The 14983-nt window shown below is 36.5% G+C and overlaps 1 protein-coding gene across 1 annotated transcript; it reads left to right on the top strand.

The window, feature by feature from the left end:
• Positions 1-1463: 1463 nt before the first annotated feature.
• On the top strand, positions 1464-14936 carry LOC128610719 (B-cell receptor CD22-like). Its single transcript, XM_053630137.1, has 10 exons — positions 1464-1494; positions 7606-7641; positions 7780-8031; positions 8164-8436; positions 8838-9089; positions 9980-10246; positions 11525-11632; positions 12046-12123; positions 12282-12337; positions 13596-14936. The coding sequence occupies exons 1-9, from the start codon at positions 1464-1466 to the stop codon at positions 12335-12337; spliced, it is 1353 nt and encodes a 450-aa protein (XP_053486112.1). The 3' UTR covers positions 13596-14936.
• The last annotated feature ends 47 nt before the right edge of the window (positions 14937-14983 follow it).

The raw sequence follows: 14983 nt of genomic DNA, 5'->3' as shown, positions 1-14983 counted from the left end.
TCCCAGTCCCCTGACTTGAAACCCATAGAAATCCTGTGGGGTGAACTGAAGAGGAGAGTCCACCAGTGTGGACCTCGAAATTTGAAGGATCTGGAGAGATTCTATATGGAGGAATGGTCTCAGATCCCTTGCCATGTATTCTCCAACCTCATCAGACATTATAGGAGAAGACTCAGAGCTTTAATCTTGGCAAAGGGAGGTAGAACAAAGTATTGACTAAAAGTGTGCCAATAATTGTTACACACCTATATTTAAAATTATATTTTTTTGCTTAACCTGTGTTTTGTTTACAATTGCGTGATATCCATGACAGCAGAGTATTTTTGTGATTTTTTTTTAACAAAATATCAAAAGGTTAAACAATAAAGGCAATTTTCCACAGCCTTCTTTGCTCATATTTACCAAGGGTGCCAATATTAGTGGAGGGGACCATATATCATGTTTTTACTTGCAGTACATTGTAGAGCCAGTAGGTTCACTCAGCACAGCCAAGCTCAGATGTGCAGACCCTAATATATGAACATTAAAGTTTTTGTAAATGGCAGCAGTGATGCAGTTTAAGACTTCCTGCTTCATTATGTAGTCTTATCTGAAAACTGTACACAACTGCACATTATCTCACGTCAGTCATTTCAGATCTGATTTATATTAAAAATAACCATTCATATCTAGCAATGAATTTTGTGATTAATTGACATTATTACACAAAGAGTTTATTTGTTCTTCAGCAAATATGTGACTTTTAGTTTAAATGATTAACAGTTAAGACATGAAACATTATTGTGGTTTGGTTTCTATTGTAGTTGAGCTGTGTGAGAGGTGAGGAAATGCTGTCTTTCACATTCTCAGTAAAGCCAAACTTAAAACAATCACACCTGCATGTTCTCACTCTAGTTTCTGTGGCAAACACTAACAGCACTCAGTGAGCTGAGCTAATAATAAAAGATGAACATAATGTTAGATGCCACTGCAGCATACATTAAAGTCCTAAACATGAATTAGCGATGGGGATTAGTAAATATAAAAGATCAAAACACACATTAAGTATGGGGATTAATAAATATAAAAGATCTAAACACTCGTTTATGGGATTAGTACATACAGTCCCCTCTAAAACTATTGGAAAGTTTCTTGATTTAGGAAAGAATTCATTCTTTTAAAAGAGTTAGCTTGCTTATTCAATCAAACAAGATAAAAATCTTTCCAGAAAGGTCCACTGGATGTCTTGTTGAGATCAATTATGAACTTGAGTGAAGAAGCACAGGAACTGTACAAGTTCAGGAGTTGAATAAAGTTATGTTCTGCAAATTGTTGTTATAATTTCTGGGTTCACCTGAAAAGAGCGCATCAACTTTGACCAGAACGGAAGTCTTTCTCTCTTTCTCTCTGTGTGTAAGAACACAGGAAGTGTAGTGGCTTTAACACAGACCACTGATCAGTCAATCCTTCATCAGTGTGACAGGATGGAGCTCCGTCCACTCCGTGTGACGATCTGTGAGTAAATGTTTTCTTTGTGTCTTCATTAGAGTGAGTGGTGGCTTAAAACAATATGTTCAGATGAAGTCTAATGTCCTGTGTGATGAGGTTAATATGTGATTAGAACATTTTCGTAAGAGTCACTGATATGATTGTTGGATCAGTGTACATCCATATCAGTTGTGTGAGTTAGTTCATTTGAGTTGAGCCCATGTGAGAACTTACTGAGGTTACTGAGGTTACTGAGGTTACCGAGGTTAAGGTAAGGGTTACATTTATATATAGAATAGTATTAATTAGTTGCATTAATAATGATATCAGTGGGAGGGTACAGTACAGTCCCCTCTGAAACTATTGGAACGGCAAGGTCTATTCATTTGTTTCTGCTGTACACCAAAGACATTTGGTTTTGCGATCAAAAGATGGATATGAGACAAGAGTTTAGGATTTCAGCTTTTATTTCCTAGTATCTACCAATTGGGTGGTCTGAAAGAAATGTGCTATGTTCTATGTCATTTAACACGTCTACATATAAATACCAGGAAACAGAAGCTGAAATTCTAACCTCTCTTCTCCTTTTCATCTTTTGATCTCAAACCCAAATGTCTTCAGTCTGCAGCAGTAACAATAACTTGGCCTGCTGTTCCAATGGTGTCAGAGGGGACTAAATATTTTTTGTTTTCAGCATAGTTTATGTGGATTGCTGTTAAGTGGGTGTGTCCTCACTGCAGCCTGTAGTGTAATGACATTAGATTAGATATAATACGTACTGGATGTTCTAACTTTAACACTAACCCCAACCCTAACCATAGATGGATAACAGTGACATACTGTGTCTGCAGTTGGCGCATGCGCGTTACAACATGTAGGACGTAGTGGATTTAATCCAATGCAAGCTAATCTAATCTAATCACATTACAGACTGCAGCGAGGACCTTTTGGTTCATTTTAGTGCATATGTGTAGAATCTAAAATCTACCATCTTCAGGATTTGTGTGTTATTTGGGGTTGTAGAGTGTCTGAGGTGGCATGGGTTTTTTTCTGAGCATGAATCAGATTTTGGTTTGTGATATTTTCGTGGGCTTTTATCATGGATGAACATTTTTTGTTTCGTATAAGGTATGAAAGGAAGAATATATGATCAGAATATAATGTTCTTACTTTTAAATAAATAAAAAAAGATAGTGTTGATAATGTTGTTGTGTTCAAAATGTTTATAGTATGGTGGAATATTTAAGTTGATTATAGAGAAGTTTAGAAACTTAGTTGTTATGCTTGCAATTGTATGGATTTGTATCAGCTATCTTTAACTTTATTTTCAGTATAGCTGTTGGCTTGGGTGGTGTAAGGGTGTTCATGTCGGCACTAACATGTCGGATGTAGTATTTCCAGGTTGTATTCATACTCCACACATATACTGATCCGTACATACTGTATCAGCGGCTGAGCTGTAGGTACTGAATCTAATGCATCTCATGGTATGCAGATTTCAGATGCAGCCGTACATGCTCCCACCACCAAAACTTCCTCGTCCTCTTACTGCTTCTGTGTGAACACAGCATATAATTTCCATACACTGACCCCCCCCCCCCCCCCCCCCCAGTGGTTACCGCCTCAAAATACAGGCAGTACACATACATTTATATACAATGGTTCCTACACACCGACCCCATAATTGTTGGTGTGCAACTACAATCCCTTAAATTACAAAAGGAGCCAGAATATGTATGTGTGTGTATATATCTTCTTTAGAGATCAGTCCTTAGTGTCTTCTATAAACAGGCAGATTTTAAACACAGGTCTGTCCTGTAGTCCTGTTTTAGTTTTGAGCTGTACAGATCCTACACGTCCTCTATTGTCAGGATATGTCTGAGTTATTTTGTCTAGTATCTAAGAACTTTGTGAAGCTGCTGGATCCATGATGATCACAATATCACCAACAACGAAATTTCTGTGTGGTTTCATCCACTTCTGATATTACTGGAGCAGTGGAAGGTATTCTCTGACCCATATTTTCCAAAACAAGGTCAGACAAGTATTGGACTTGTCGCTGTTTACGTGTTTATGTACAGATCACTGTCTTTAAAAAGCCTTGTTGGAAGAAGTGGTTTTGATCTGATCTGTAAAATATGATTGGGAGTAAGAGCTTCCAAGTTGTTTAAATCATCAGAAAGCTTTGTGATGGGGAGGTCATTAAGAATAGCTTTAATTTCACAAAGGATGGTGGGTAAATTCTCATCATCCAACGATTGTTGTGAGAGAGTGGAGTGCAAGACCTTCTTTAGATAGATAGATAGATAAATAATTTTATTTGTCCTCAAAGAGGAAATTTGTTTCCACCGTGGGTGCATAGAAAAACATAAACACAGCAACACCATACATATTAACCATCATAAACAATCACAGGCATAGAGGGGAGAAGGGGATAAAAAGAAAACATCAGGATCATACAACAAATGCCAGAGCATAAGATGGCATCACAATGGCTGATTACCTATGTTTTTAACGCTCGTATAGCCATAGGAACAAAACTCCTACCATAACTGGTCTTTCTGCACATGGGTAGTCTATACCTGCGGCCAGAAGGAAGGGGGTTGAAATACTGATAAAGTGGGTGGTCTGGATCAATTAAAATTTTATGTGCCTTCCGGAACGTATATAAAATGACACAGTCTGATAAATTAGGGGTGGGAATACCAATAATGTTTCTCGCTCAATTAGGAATCTTCAAGAGTTTGTTCTTATTGGTAACTGTTAGCATATGGAAATGGCACCATGCATAAGAACCGGCTAAATAAAACTTCGATACAGAAGAAGAAGCAGAGTACACTGAACAGACAGATATTTACAGTGCATCCGGAAAGTATTCACAGCGCTTTACTTTTTCCACATTTTGTTATTTTACAGCCTTATTCTAAAATGGATAAAATTCATTATTTTCCTCAAAATTCTACAAACAATACCCCATAATGACAACGTGAAAGAAGTTTGTTTGAAATCTTTGCAAATTTCTCACTGTAAGTTTACGAATAACTGTAAGTCTCTGTTGACAACTCTTGTAAATACCCAGAGTGTGCTGATTGAAGTTGAGATGTTTATCCAATGTAATTTCCAGATATCTGAAATGGTCCACCCTTTCAACCATCTCTCCCTTAATGATAATAATGGAAGGACGGGTCAGTGTTTTGGAAGAGCTGAAAACCAGTTCCTTAGTCTTTGCGATATTAAGGTGGAATCACACCATTTACTAAAATGTGCTATGGAGCATTGATAGTCAAAAAAAAAGAATCATTGTCCTTATTAAGCAATGCAAGAATGGCAGTATCATCTGCATAGTTAAAGTAATGAGTGGTGGTGACTGGACTCTGACAGTCATTTGTATAAAGAATATAAAGAAGTGGACTAAGTACACACCCCTGAGGGGCACCAGTGTTGAGAACAATAATGGGCAATAATGCATTGTCCACCTTTACCACTTGACCAGATTAATGAGCCGCGCCGACACGCCACTGTGATGCAATGCAGCAGGGGGATTAAAGTCCATTTGAGTCCCTCTGATAGAAACATGTACGCTGGACTTTGTCATGATCCAGTGTGTTCAAAGCTGCCTGGAGCTCTCTTTCTGCTCCAATGAAATTTGTGCCATTATCAAACTTTAATGCATGAGTCGTCAGCCATTGTTTGTTCTCCCATCTTGCCCTGTAGACGTTGACAGACAACGCATTCTGAAATTATTTTTCTACAGGCAGAGTTTGCATTTATAACTCATTACCTTTTTCGAAGTGTTGACATGTGGTTTCCTCCAGCATGACCTAGTTTTTATGAACATGTTGCCAGATGAGTTTGAATACATGGTGTTCCTTTGACAAGATAACAGGACGTTTCATCTCTTCTGGCATCACTGCTCTACTAAGTCCTCCACCAACTTTGAGCACACCATCCATCAACACTGGATGAAGGTTATGAATATCACAGCTCCTCTTTACTCCAGATCTTCCATTTTGCAAGGCAGCAATCTCTCCCTTGTACATTTCTTGTTGAGAAAATCTGATGATTGCCAAATCTGCAACAGCAAGATCTTCTACTTCTACTTTGACCATGTAATCCAGCCTTGAAGATCTTCATTTCCGTTTTGACTCTGTCCTGCTCTGTGATAGGTTCACCTGTTTCAGAAGAAAGGGAAGACTGAATGAACCTTCTATGATGTCTTAGCTTTAAGAGAACTTCTTTGACCTTTAAAAGCCACGCCAATTTTTGGATTTACACTCGACAATCATTCTCACAGACGTGTCTGTGACAGACATTTTTCAGTACATTGCACAATCATAGCCTGAATGTGTTCATTAACCTCTGTGTGTTAATTTTTCTGTGTGTGTTAATTTTTCTGTGTGTATTCATTTTTCTGTGTGTATTCGTTAACCTGTGTGTGTGTTCCATAACCTGTGTGTGTGTTCCATAACCTGTGTGTGTTCATTATTCTGTGTGTGTTTATTAGCCTGTGTTTGTTCATTAGCCTGTGTGTTCATTAACCTGTGTGTGTTAATCATTAACCTGCGTGTGTTCATTAACTTGTGTGTGTTCATTAGCCTGTATGTGTTCATTATCCTGTATGTTTTCATTATCCAGTGTGTATTCATTAACCTGTGTGTGTTCATTAGCCTGTATGTGTTCATTAGCCTGTGTGTTCATTAACCTGTGTGTGTTCATTAACCTGTATGTGTTCATTAACCTGAGTGTGTTCATTAGCCTGTGTTCATTAAACTGTGTGTGTTCATTAACCTGTGTGTGTTCATTAAACTGTGTGTGTTCATTAACCTGAGTGGGTTCATTAACCTGTGTGTGTTCATTAGCCTGAGTGGGTTCATTAACCTGTGTGTGTTCATTAGCCTGAGTGGGTTCATTAACCTGTGTGTGTTCATTAGCCTGTGTGTGTTCCTTAACCTGTATGTGTTCATTAGCTATGCATGTGTGTTCATTAACCTGTGTGTGTTCATTAGCCTGAGTGTGTTCATTAGCCTGCATGTGTTCATTAACCTGAGTGTGTTCATTAGCTTGCATGTGTTCATTAGCCTGTGTGTGTTCATTAGCCTGTATGTGTTCATTAACCTGTATGTGTTCATTAACCTGTTTGTGTTCATTAACCTGTATGTGTTCATTAGCCTGAGTGTGTTCATTAGCCTGCATGTGTTCATTAACCTGTGTGTTGTTCATTATCCTGTGTGTGTTCATTAACCTGAGTGTGTTCATTAACCTGTGTGTTGTTCATTATCCTGTGTGTGTTCATTAACCTGAGTGTGTTCATTAACCTGTGTGTGTTCATTAGCTTCTGTGTTCATTAGCCTGTGTGTGTTCATTAGCCTGTGTGTGTTCATTAGCCTGTGAGTGTTCATTACCCTGTGTGTGTTCATTAACCTGTGTGTGTTCGTTGGCCTGAATGTGTTCATTAACCTGAGTGTGTTCATTAACCTGTGTTTTCATTAATCTGAGTGTGTTCATTAGCTTCTGTGTTCATTAGCCTGTGTGTGTTCATTATCCTGTGTGTGTTCATTAACCTGAGTGTGTTCATTAATCTGTGTGTGTTCATTAACCTGAGTGTGTTCATTAATCTGTGTGTGTTCATTAACCTGAGTGTGTTCATTGGCCTGTATGTGTTCATTAGCCTGTATGTGTTCATTAGCCTGTGTGTGTTCATTAACCTGAGTGTGTTCATTAACCTGTGTGTCTTCATTATCCTGTGTGTGTTCATTATCCTGTATGTGCTACAGAGATTGGATTTTTCCTCATATATGACATCATCCTGTATGTATTACACCACAGATTTAGTGCACAGGAGCGCCTTTCTCATGTGAGACACAGAGAAGGAAGTGTGTAATCCAGCTTCAGATTAGCAGATGTGGATCAGATTAAACATGAGACAGTAATGAGCAGCATAGTGACCTGAGTGAAAATAGCTTTTTCTAAACACCATTCATTATTGAAACAGGTCGATATATTGCATTTCTTATAGCTGAAGTGAAACTAAATATAGATTATTTTGTTGCAGTATGTGTCATTGTTCTCATTTGTCTTCTTAAAGAAAAGAAACAAGTCAGCGTTACATCACATTCTCTGTTCCTCTTCCCTTTTTAGTGCTTATTTCACTTATCCGAGTCGGACAAGCTCAAGGTGATTTATACATATTTTATTGCCTATGTTGTGTACATGTTGGATTTGTATTAAGGTGGAGAAGATTGTTTGTACATTGTCATGCAGAATTTAAGTTATTTACATTGACAGTGTGTGTTTGCTTTTTGACTTTTCCAGCAGAGATTAAACCAGTTCTGTCTGTGGAGCCGAATTCACCACAAATATTCAGAGGAGAGACGGTTACACTCACATGTAGGATTTCAGGAGGAAATGGACCGTACTACTGGTACAAAGATGGTGGTTATAGTCACAGATCTGCTGAAAATAACTACACTATAAATGTAGATCAGAGTCACAAATACAGTTGTTACGGGTCAGTTGATGGACGGTCAACAACATGGAGTAATGAAGTGACTCTCTCAGTGATAGGTACATGTCTGATCTTACACTCCTGTAACATGCACTGATACACATAATCATTACAAAACACACTGATTAAATATCAGATGGTCAGAGAAGGGTGTGTTTGACTGATTTGATGTATTTGTTGTAACTGTACAGAGACACCAAAAGCCGTTCTGACTCTGCAGCCTGATGGACAGATATTCAGTGGACAGGAAGTCACTTTCACATGTGAAATACAAGGACATGCAGACACGGAGTGGATGTACCACTGGTATAAAGATGGTGTCCAAATATTCTCCTCTGTTGAGAACAGTAAATATTCATTCACTGCTGTAGAGTCTCTCAGCGCTAAATACACCTGCAGCGGACGAAGAAGAAACGACTCTCAGACCTCAGAGACCAGCAACACTGTTACACTCACTGTGTCAGGTGTGTGTGTGTGTGTGTGTGTGTGTGTGTGTGTGTGTTAATCTCTTCCTCACACCAATATATATAATTTCAGCATCACATCACTCCATGCAGTGTGGATTAAGGTCACAATATTGCTTTAAAATGTCACAGATTCCGAAAAAAACAATGTTTCATTTATTTATTCTACTTAGTCTAGTAATGATTAATGGTATAGTTGTACATTCACTGTGTGCTGTGTATAATAGTGAACACACTTATGAAGATGAATTCATTAAGAGTGTGTATTTATGCACTACTTGTTTAACAAATGCTGAATATAAATGCATTATTAGACACAAATCATATGATTAAGATGATAAAACTATTGTTTATGTTGTAAAGAGGAAAACTTTAATATCATCATCATTTCATATCAACAGAAAAACCCAAACCGACTGTGAGAGTGAGTCCTCAGAGCTCCGTCTACACTGGAGACAGAGTTACTCTGAACTGTAATCTGCTGTCTAATGGATGGATTTTTCTCTGGTACAAAGATCGAGTCCAAGTAGCTGAAGACACCAACACACTCCATGATACAGTCTCTAATGCAGGAGAAACAGTGTATCAGTGTAAAGCACGCAGAGGAAACTACGACTCAGAGCTCAGTGATCCAGTTACAGTTACAGTTAGAGGTACGTCATGGTTTCTACTCTTTCACTGCATGTTTTAAGTTATTTCTTATTGTATCTTAGATATGTTTAAAGCATGTCATTCATGAACAATGAGACAAAAGTTAAAGTAAAGTACAGCTGAGTGTGTGTTCATCAGGAAGAGAATCTCTGTTATAAGAGACACAGACTATCAGATATCAGTGTTATGTAGGGATAATAAATCTCATGGTAGGAGAAAGATGGAAATTATAATTACACAGCACTCATGTTAATCAGACTCATAATGGTGTTTATAACTGTAACTGAAACACAGACATTAGTGCTGAAACACTCACTACAGAATATTAAATTATGATCAATATAGAAAGAATGTACAGCGTGTGTCTGATACCAGAGGCCTTAAAGCTACACTGTAAATAAATCACCTGCTTTGTCTCTATAAGTGCTGACTAATCACTTTGGAAATCATACATAAGAGACCTGGAGCCAGATCACATCAGGATTGCGAGTAATTGTAGGATTTTTTTTTCTTTTGCTCCACTCTGCTTCCTTACCAATGACCAAAACATGGAATTATACAGAATAAAATGTGATGTTAAATAAATGGATTAAACAAAACAACAGTTATTTATATTAAAAATCTCAATCACCTGTTCATTTTATTAAATAAATCTGAATAATACTTTACTATAAATACATCTAACACAATACCAAATGATTATAATCAGGATCTGTAGAAGACGCTGGACTTTTTGGTGCAAGTGGTTATAACTTGTCCAAAACATTTTTCAGAGTTCCATGTGTAATGTTACATTCTTTTCCAAAATCTTCTAAACTCTATACACTCATGAAAAACAATCAATCAAAAGCATACTAATTATTTCAGGAAATATTTTATTATCTTTGTACAGCGCTCCCAAAACCTGTGGTGTCCATAAATCCTGATGAACAGGTGTACAGAGGAGAGACTGTCACTCTCAGATGTGACATACAGGATGAAGAGGACTCTGACTGGATCTACGGCTGGAATAAAGATGGTTCTGGTGTCAGTAGTGAACAGGAGTACAGAATCAGTAGTGCTGAAACATCTCATGCAGGCAAATACACCTGTAGAGGAAGAGAGAGAGGAGGCTCACACTCCTCACACACCAGTGATGCTGTTACACTGACTGTATCAGGTGAGTGTGATCATCTCTTCAGTACTCATTAACCTCAGGTTCACCTCAGCACTCAGTACTGGTGTAGATTAGAGCTGCACAATATGCATACAAAGTGTGATATGCAATAAAGATTTATGTTATTAAATATTGCCATACATCAAAAAAAAAAAAAAAAGACTAGCTGGAAGAAAAAAAGGGAAAACTGTTGGTACAAAACATGTGTTTTGAGTTTATGGACATGCAGTTAAAGGCCTAGAGGTGGATTATGGCATTAAATATTCTGCCCATTGTTGTCAGTCTGCTTGTTAGGAGCCACTTCTAGATCAGTACTGGTGGACCTAAGACTCCAGGGTGTAGAGTGTTACGGCGAGGCCATGTGTGGTAGAATTAAGAGTTTGTTTGTTTGATTCTCTGTGAGATGGGTAACCAGTGTTAATGATAGTGTACACATTTAATGTGTGTTTTGTATGAGTAAAGACTACAACAAACATATTTTCAAACATCTTGTAGTCGATTAGTAGTTATACCAGAAATGAGAATGAAGAGATCTTCAAAAATGTAACTGTGAATTGATGAAATCATGAAGCAAGAATTCTTTCAAACTAAGTAAGGGTCATGCAGAGCTGATAAAGAGATTGTTGTGAGTGACCTAATACAGAGTTCAAATGAAACTGTGTTGTCAAAAATGGTGAATAAATTGTGAACATTTGTAGAAGGTTTAACGTTAATGCCATCAATATCTACTGAATATCTGGAATTTTAAAACAAAGGAGTTTTGGGTGCAAATAAAATATCTGTTTTATCAGAGTTCAGTTTAAGAACTTTGGAGTCCATCCATTATTTTAGATCATGAATTTATACAGTTAATGATGTGGAAGACAGCTCTCATGATGAGATAAATCAGTGTTATCTGCTTAACAGTAGAAACTCAGATGTTTTTGAATGATCTGAGCAAGTGGATGCATATACTGTACCTGTAGTTAAAAGGAGAGGGCCAATGATTGATAATTGAGGGATACTATGTGTGTCAGGGGCAGGAGAAAAAAGGAAACATGATCCAAACTAGAAATACTGATAGAGGAAAGGCACCAGCATCAGCAGAAAGGAGTAGATTATGAGTGACTCCTTGAAGAGCACTCTCAGTAGAGAATGTAGATATGATTGGAAAGGCTCAGAGAGATTGCTGGTAAACACTCTTTAAAACAGTTTGGACAGAAATGGAAAATTAGAAATTGGGCTATTATTAGTGACGGCAGGTTTTTTATCATTTGTGTCTTTTTCGTTCCTCTGTCTCAGGTTTTACATACAATACTGTTATAGTATTTGTGGCTGTGGGACTGAGTTTGGCCTTTCTGAACATCATCCTTTTACTGATCGTGCGCTGGTGGTACAAATCCAACAAAGGTGTGATAATTAGTTTTCAAGAAATTGCTTATAATATAATCAGTACTGCTATAAGTTAAATAGTATAAATAGTATAAGTTGCACAAACATGGAAATAACAAACAATTAAAAAAATAATTAATGCTCCCTTCACCTGTCAGTGGTTTTAATGCTATACATATCAATCTTCAGTTAATGTTCATATAAAGTTATCATTTTACAACAAAAAAATGCAAAGAGAACACATGAATTTCAAAACCATTACATGTAGAAGTGACTATAAGCTCCACATTTGTGTTCAGCTACATCCCATCATATACCTGTAATTCCCCACACTGTTTTTTATTTTTTTTTATTTTCATTTTTTTTTACAAAGGTTGATTCAGATTAAAATGTTATCTGTGTTTGTTTTGTTCTGTTCACTGTCACTGTAGATGAAGATGCTGGACCCAGTGATGTGATTTACACTGAGCTTGAACTCAAGCCACAGAAAAAAGCACAGAAAAATCAAGGTAAAGCTATCGTATATATTTATATAAATTTGCATGTACATTAACTTTTATTGTTTTTTGATTTATTGACCAATTCATTTCATTAATGACTGTTTAGCTATTTAGATTAGTTGCAGTTGATTGTGGACATTAATTCAGCATTTCTTGTTTACATCTAGTGAAGGCCAATGTGGAATGTGAAACTGTTTACTCACAGCTGAAGCAGAACACATAGGTAAGACAAAATCTGTTCTATTTACAAATCTCAAATTGAGTTAGAAATACTTAGAGAGATCTTGTATAGAAATCCTAGTTCAGGTTTTGTGCCTTGCTCAGTAGGAGTTCAGAGTTATAATCAGTTATAAATATAAATAGTGTAATATAAATGCTACAGCCTCAGTTAGATTGCTAACACCTTTCTAAATTATTACACCTAAAGCAATCCTAAAAGCAAACAATGTCAAAAGCAGCTCCAGCATCCTCTCTTCCTGTTGCTGCAAGCCTTACCAGCTGCTGGGTATCATGATGTAATCACAGCGGAAGGGAGTCAACTGTAGAAATGCTCTATAGCTCTTAGCAGTAGAAAATAGAGATGTGCATTCTGGTTCCTCTCACAGCTCAAACACTCAGTAAACAAAGTGAGAGAGTCCTCTAGTACTTTCATTTCCTGAGGTTGATCTTTACTTGTGAAGCTCACTGTGTTCACACCCTCAACTAATTCAGGAAAACAAATAAACCTCAGTCTATAGAAAAGAATAAACAACCCTAAGGCAACCAGAACCCACAGCTGAATGTGTAATACATATTATGACAAATAAATCAGTTTCACAGTTTTTCACAGTAGAAACTGGATTTAATACACTTTTTATTTGTACTATATGTATATATCTCCCACCACTACCTGGCCCTATAACTATACATTCACAAAGACTAGTTTTTGCTGATGTATAATTAGCTACTGTGGAATACAGTGTGTGGATTAAACAAGCCCATGTCTCTTGTTCAAGACGACATCGTAGTTGTTGACTCTACTGCCAATCCTATTTTTTGGAAAATACATAAAATAATGATAAAGTGGTTTAAAATAAAATAAAAAAAAGCATTTTCATGAATTTTCTTGCTCAATCCTATAGTGTCAATGCAGTTAAGAGAAATTCTACTAGTAAATACACTAGTAACAGTTCTGTTAATAAAAGATAAAGTGGTTTAAATTTTATGCATTTTCATGAAATTTCTTGCTCAATCCTATAGTGTTAAGAGAAATTCTACTATAATAAGTGCAAGTATTGCAGTATAATAAGATGCATGACAGTTTTTCCTTAAATAAGCCATCACTATTTACTGCTTTATATTAAAGAATTCCTGTATATACTGAAATATAAATTTGCATTGCCTTTTAAATGTTCCTTAATGATTTGCTGTTGGCTTAAAACACCAACGTTTAACCATTTCAGGAACTAAAATCTAAAACAGCTGTAAATGTTCATTTACAGGTGCTGGAGGAGTGAATACACAACTGAACAGACGAGAGAGAAGAGAGAGAGAGAAGTTCATCATGTGTGCAGTGACAGTAAAATCGGAGTGAGATTGTTTTGTACAGGTTCTTTGCACTTATTTGGCTTAAAATGTGTGTGGGGAATAAGAACGTGTGTATGGACAGCATTAAGAAGTATTTACAGGGTGTATTTTATTGATTACTTGTGCCACTATTAGGACTGGTTGTAAAGCAATAGGGTTTAGTAGTAATAGTAAGAGTAATAAGTCAATGTGACTGAACTTTTATTCTTGAAAATGTTTTTTCACTCATGTGAGGGGCTTCATCAGGTCATCTGTGTGCAGTTCACACCTACAGAACTGAAAGTCACATACAGAGATACACTGATGTATTTTCCACCACACTGTACAACCACAATCTGCAGCCTACAGTTAAAAAGATCATGTATCATTTCATAATAACAAATATCATTTCATGGTTTCATTGTATTAAGCAACACTTTAAATAAATGCATGCAGATATCACAAAGCACAAGATGAATATATATATCACAAACCCTAAACTGTGTGCACCAAATGTGTCTGTAATGTCACACGTCTTCCCTGAAACTATCGTTTTAATGTATTTTTATTGCACTGTAACAAGCCTGTTTGAAAAGTCATGTGCATAGAGTGTACAGTTTTATCTCCAGCAAACGTTTGTACTCATCTCCATCCATGTGGACATAAGCAGTATCAGTATATGTAAAGTTAGAGGTGCTCAGTACAGTGCAATCTCTCAATTTATTTACTTGGTATTTTAATGTATTTTTTTTCTTTGGTTTAAATTTGTAAGCATTTCAGCAATTACAGTTGTACTTTTAGGTCACACAAATGATACCCTGCATTAAAATATACATGCATACAAAGCAGCTGTATTTTATTAAGGGGCGTTATTCACTGATTAACCTCCAGTTGCTTTACAAGTGATGACATCCTATGAAACAATGCATTAATTCATTCTTATGCATCATTATTGTTGTACTCTACAAGAAAAATACCTGCATTGCAGTAGAAATCATCAGCTCTGTTTCTCATTAATATTATGTTTAAAAAGTGGCTAAAGCAAAACAGAGAGCATGAAACATTTCAGATGAGGAAATATTTTATCAATCCTGCATCACACAGACTGTGAATAAAGTCTACTGTAAGATATTGCAAATTTAAAAACAAAACAATAAAAAAAAAATGCTTTCATGTATTTTCTGTATAAAGAAGGTCATTTTTATTACCTTTACACACTTGTCAAAAGATTACAACAGTGCCATCTTCTGGGTATAATTCATTTTTAGAAAAGTCTACGCAATATTAAATTCTGTCTTTGAAAATGTACATTTTACATTTGTTT

This window comes from Ictalurus furcatus, chromosome 7 (genome assembly GCF_023375685.1).
Source record: "Ictalurus furcatus strain D&B chromosome 7, Billie_1.0, whole genome shotgun sequence".
Classification (NCBI taxonomy): domain Eukaryota; kingdom Metazoa; phylum Chordata; class Actinopteri; order Siluriformes; family Ictaluridae; genus Ictalurus; species Ictalurus furcatus.
Note: the sequence above shows the minus strand (reverse complement) of the source record. Positions and strands in the feature narration are given on the sequence as shown.

What these genes read in the sequence shown, in the direction of transcription:
- LOC128610719 (XM_053630137.1), top strand. Translation starts at nt 1,464, where the DNA reads ATGGAGCTCCGTCCACTCCGTGTGACGATCT. An exon ending in CCGAGTCGGACAAGCTCAAG is followed by an intron (nt 7,642 to 7,779) that starts GTGATTTATACA and finishes TGACTTTTCCAG; the next exon opens with CAGAGATTAAACCAGTTCTG. An exon ending in AGTGACTCTCTCAGTGATAG is followed by an intron (nt 8,032 to 8,163) that starts GTACATGTCTGA and finishes GTAACTGTACAG; the next exon opens with AGACACCAAAAGCCGTTCTG.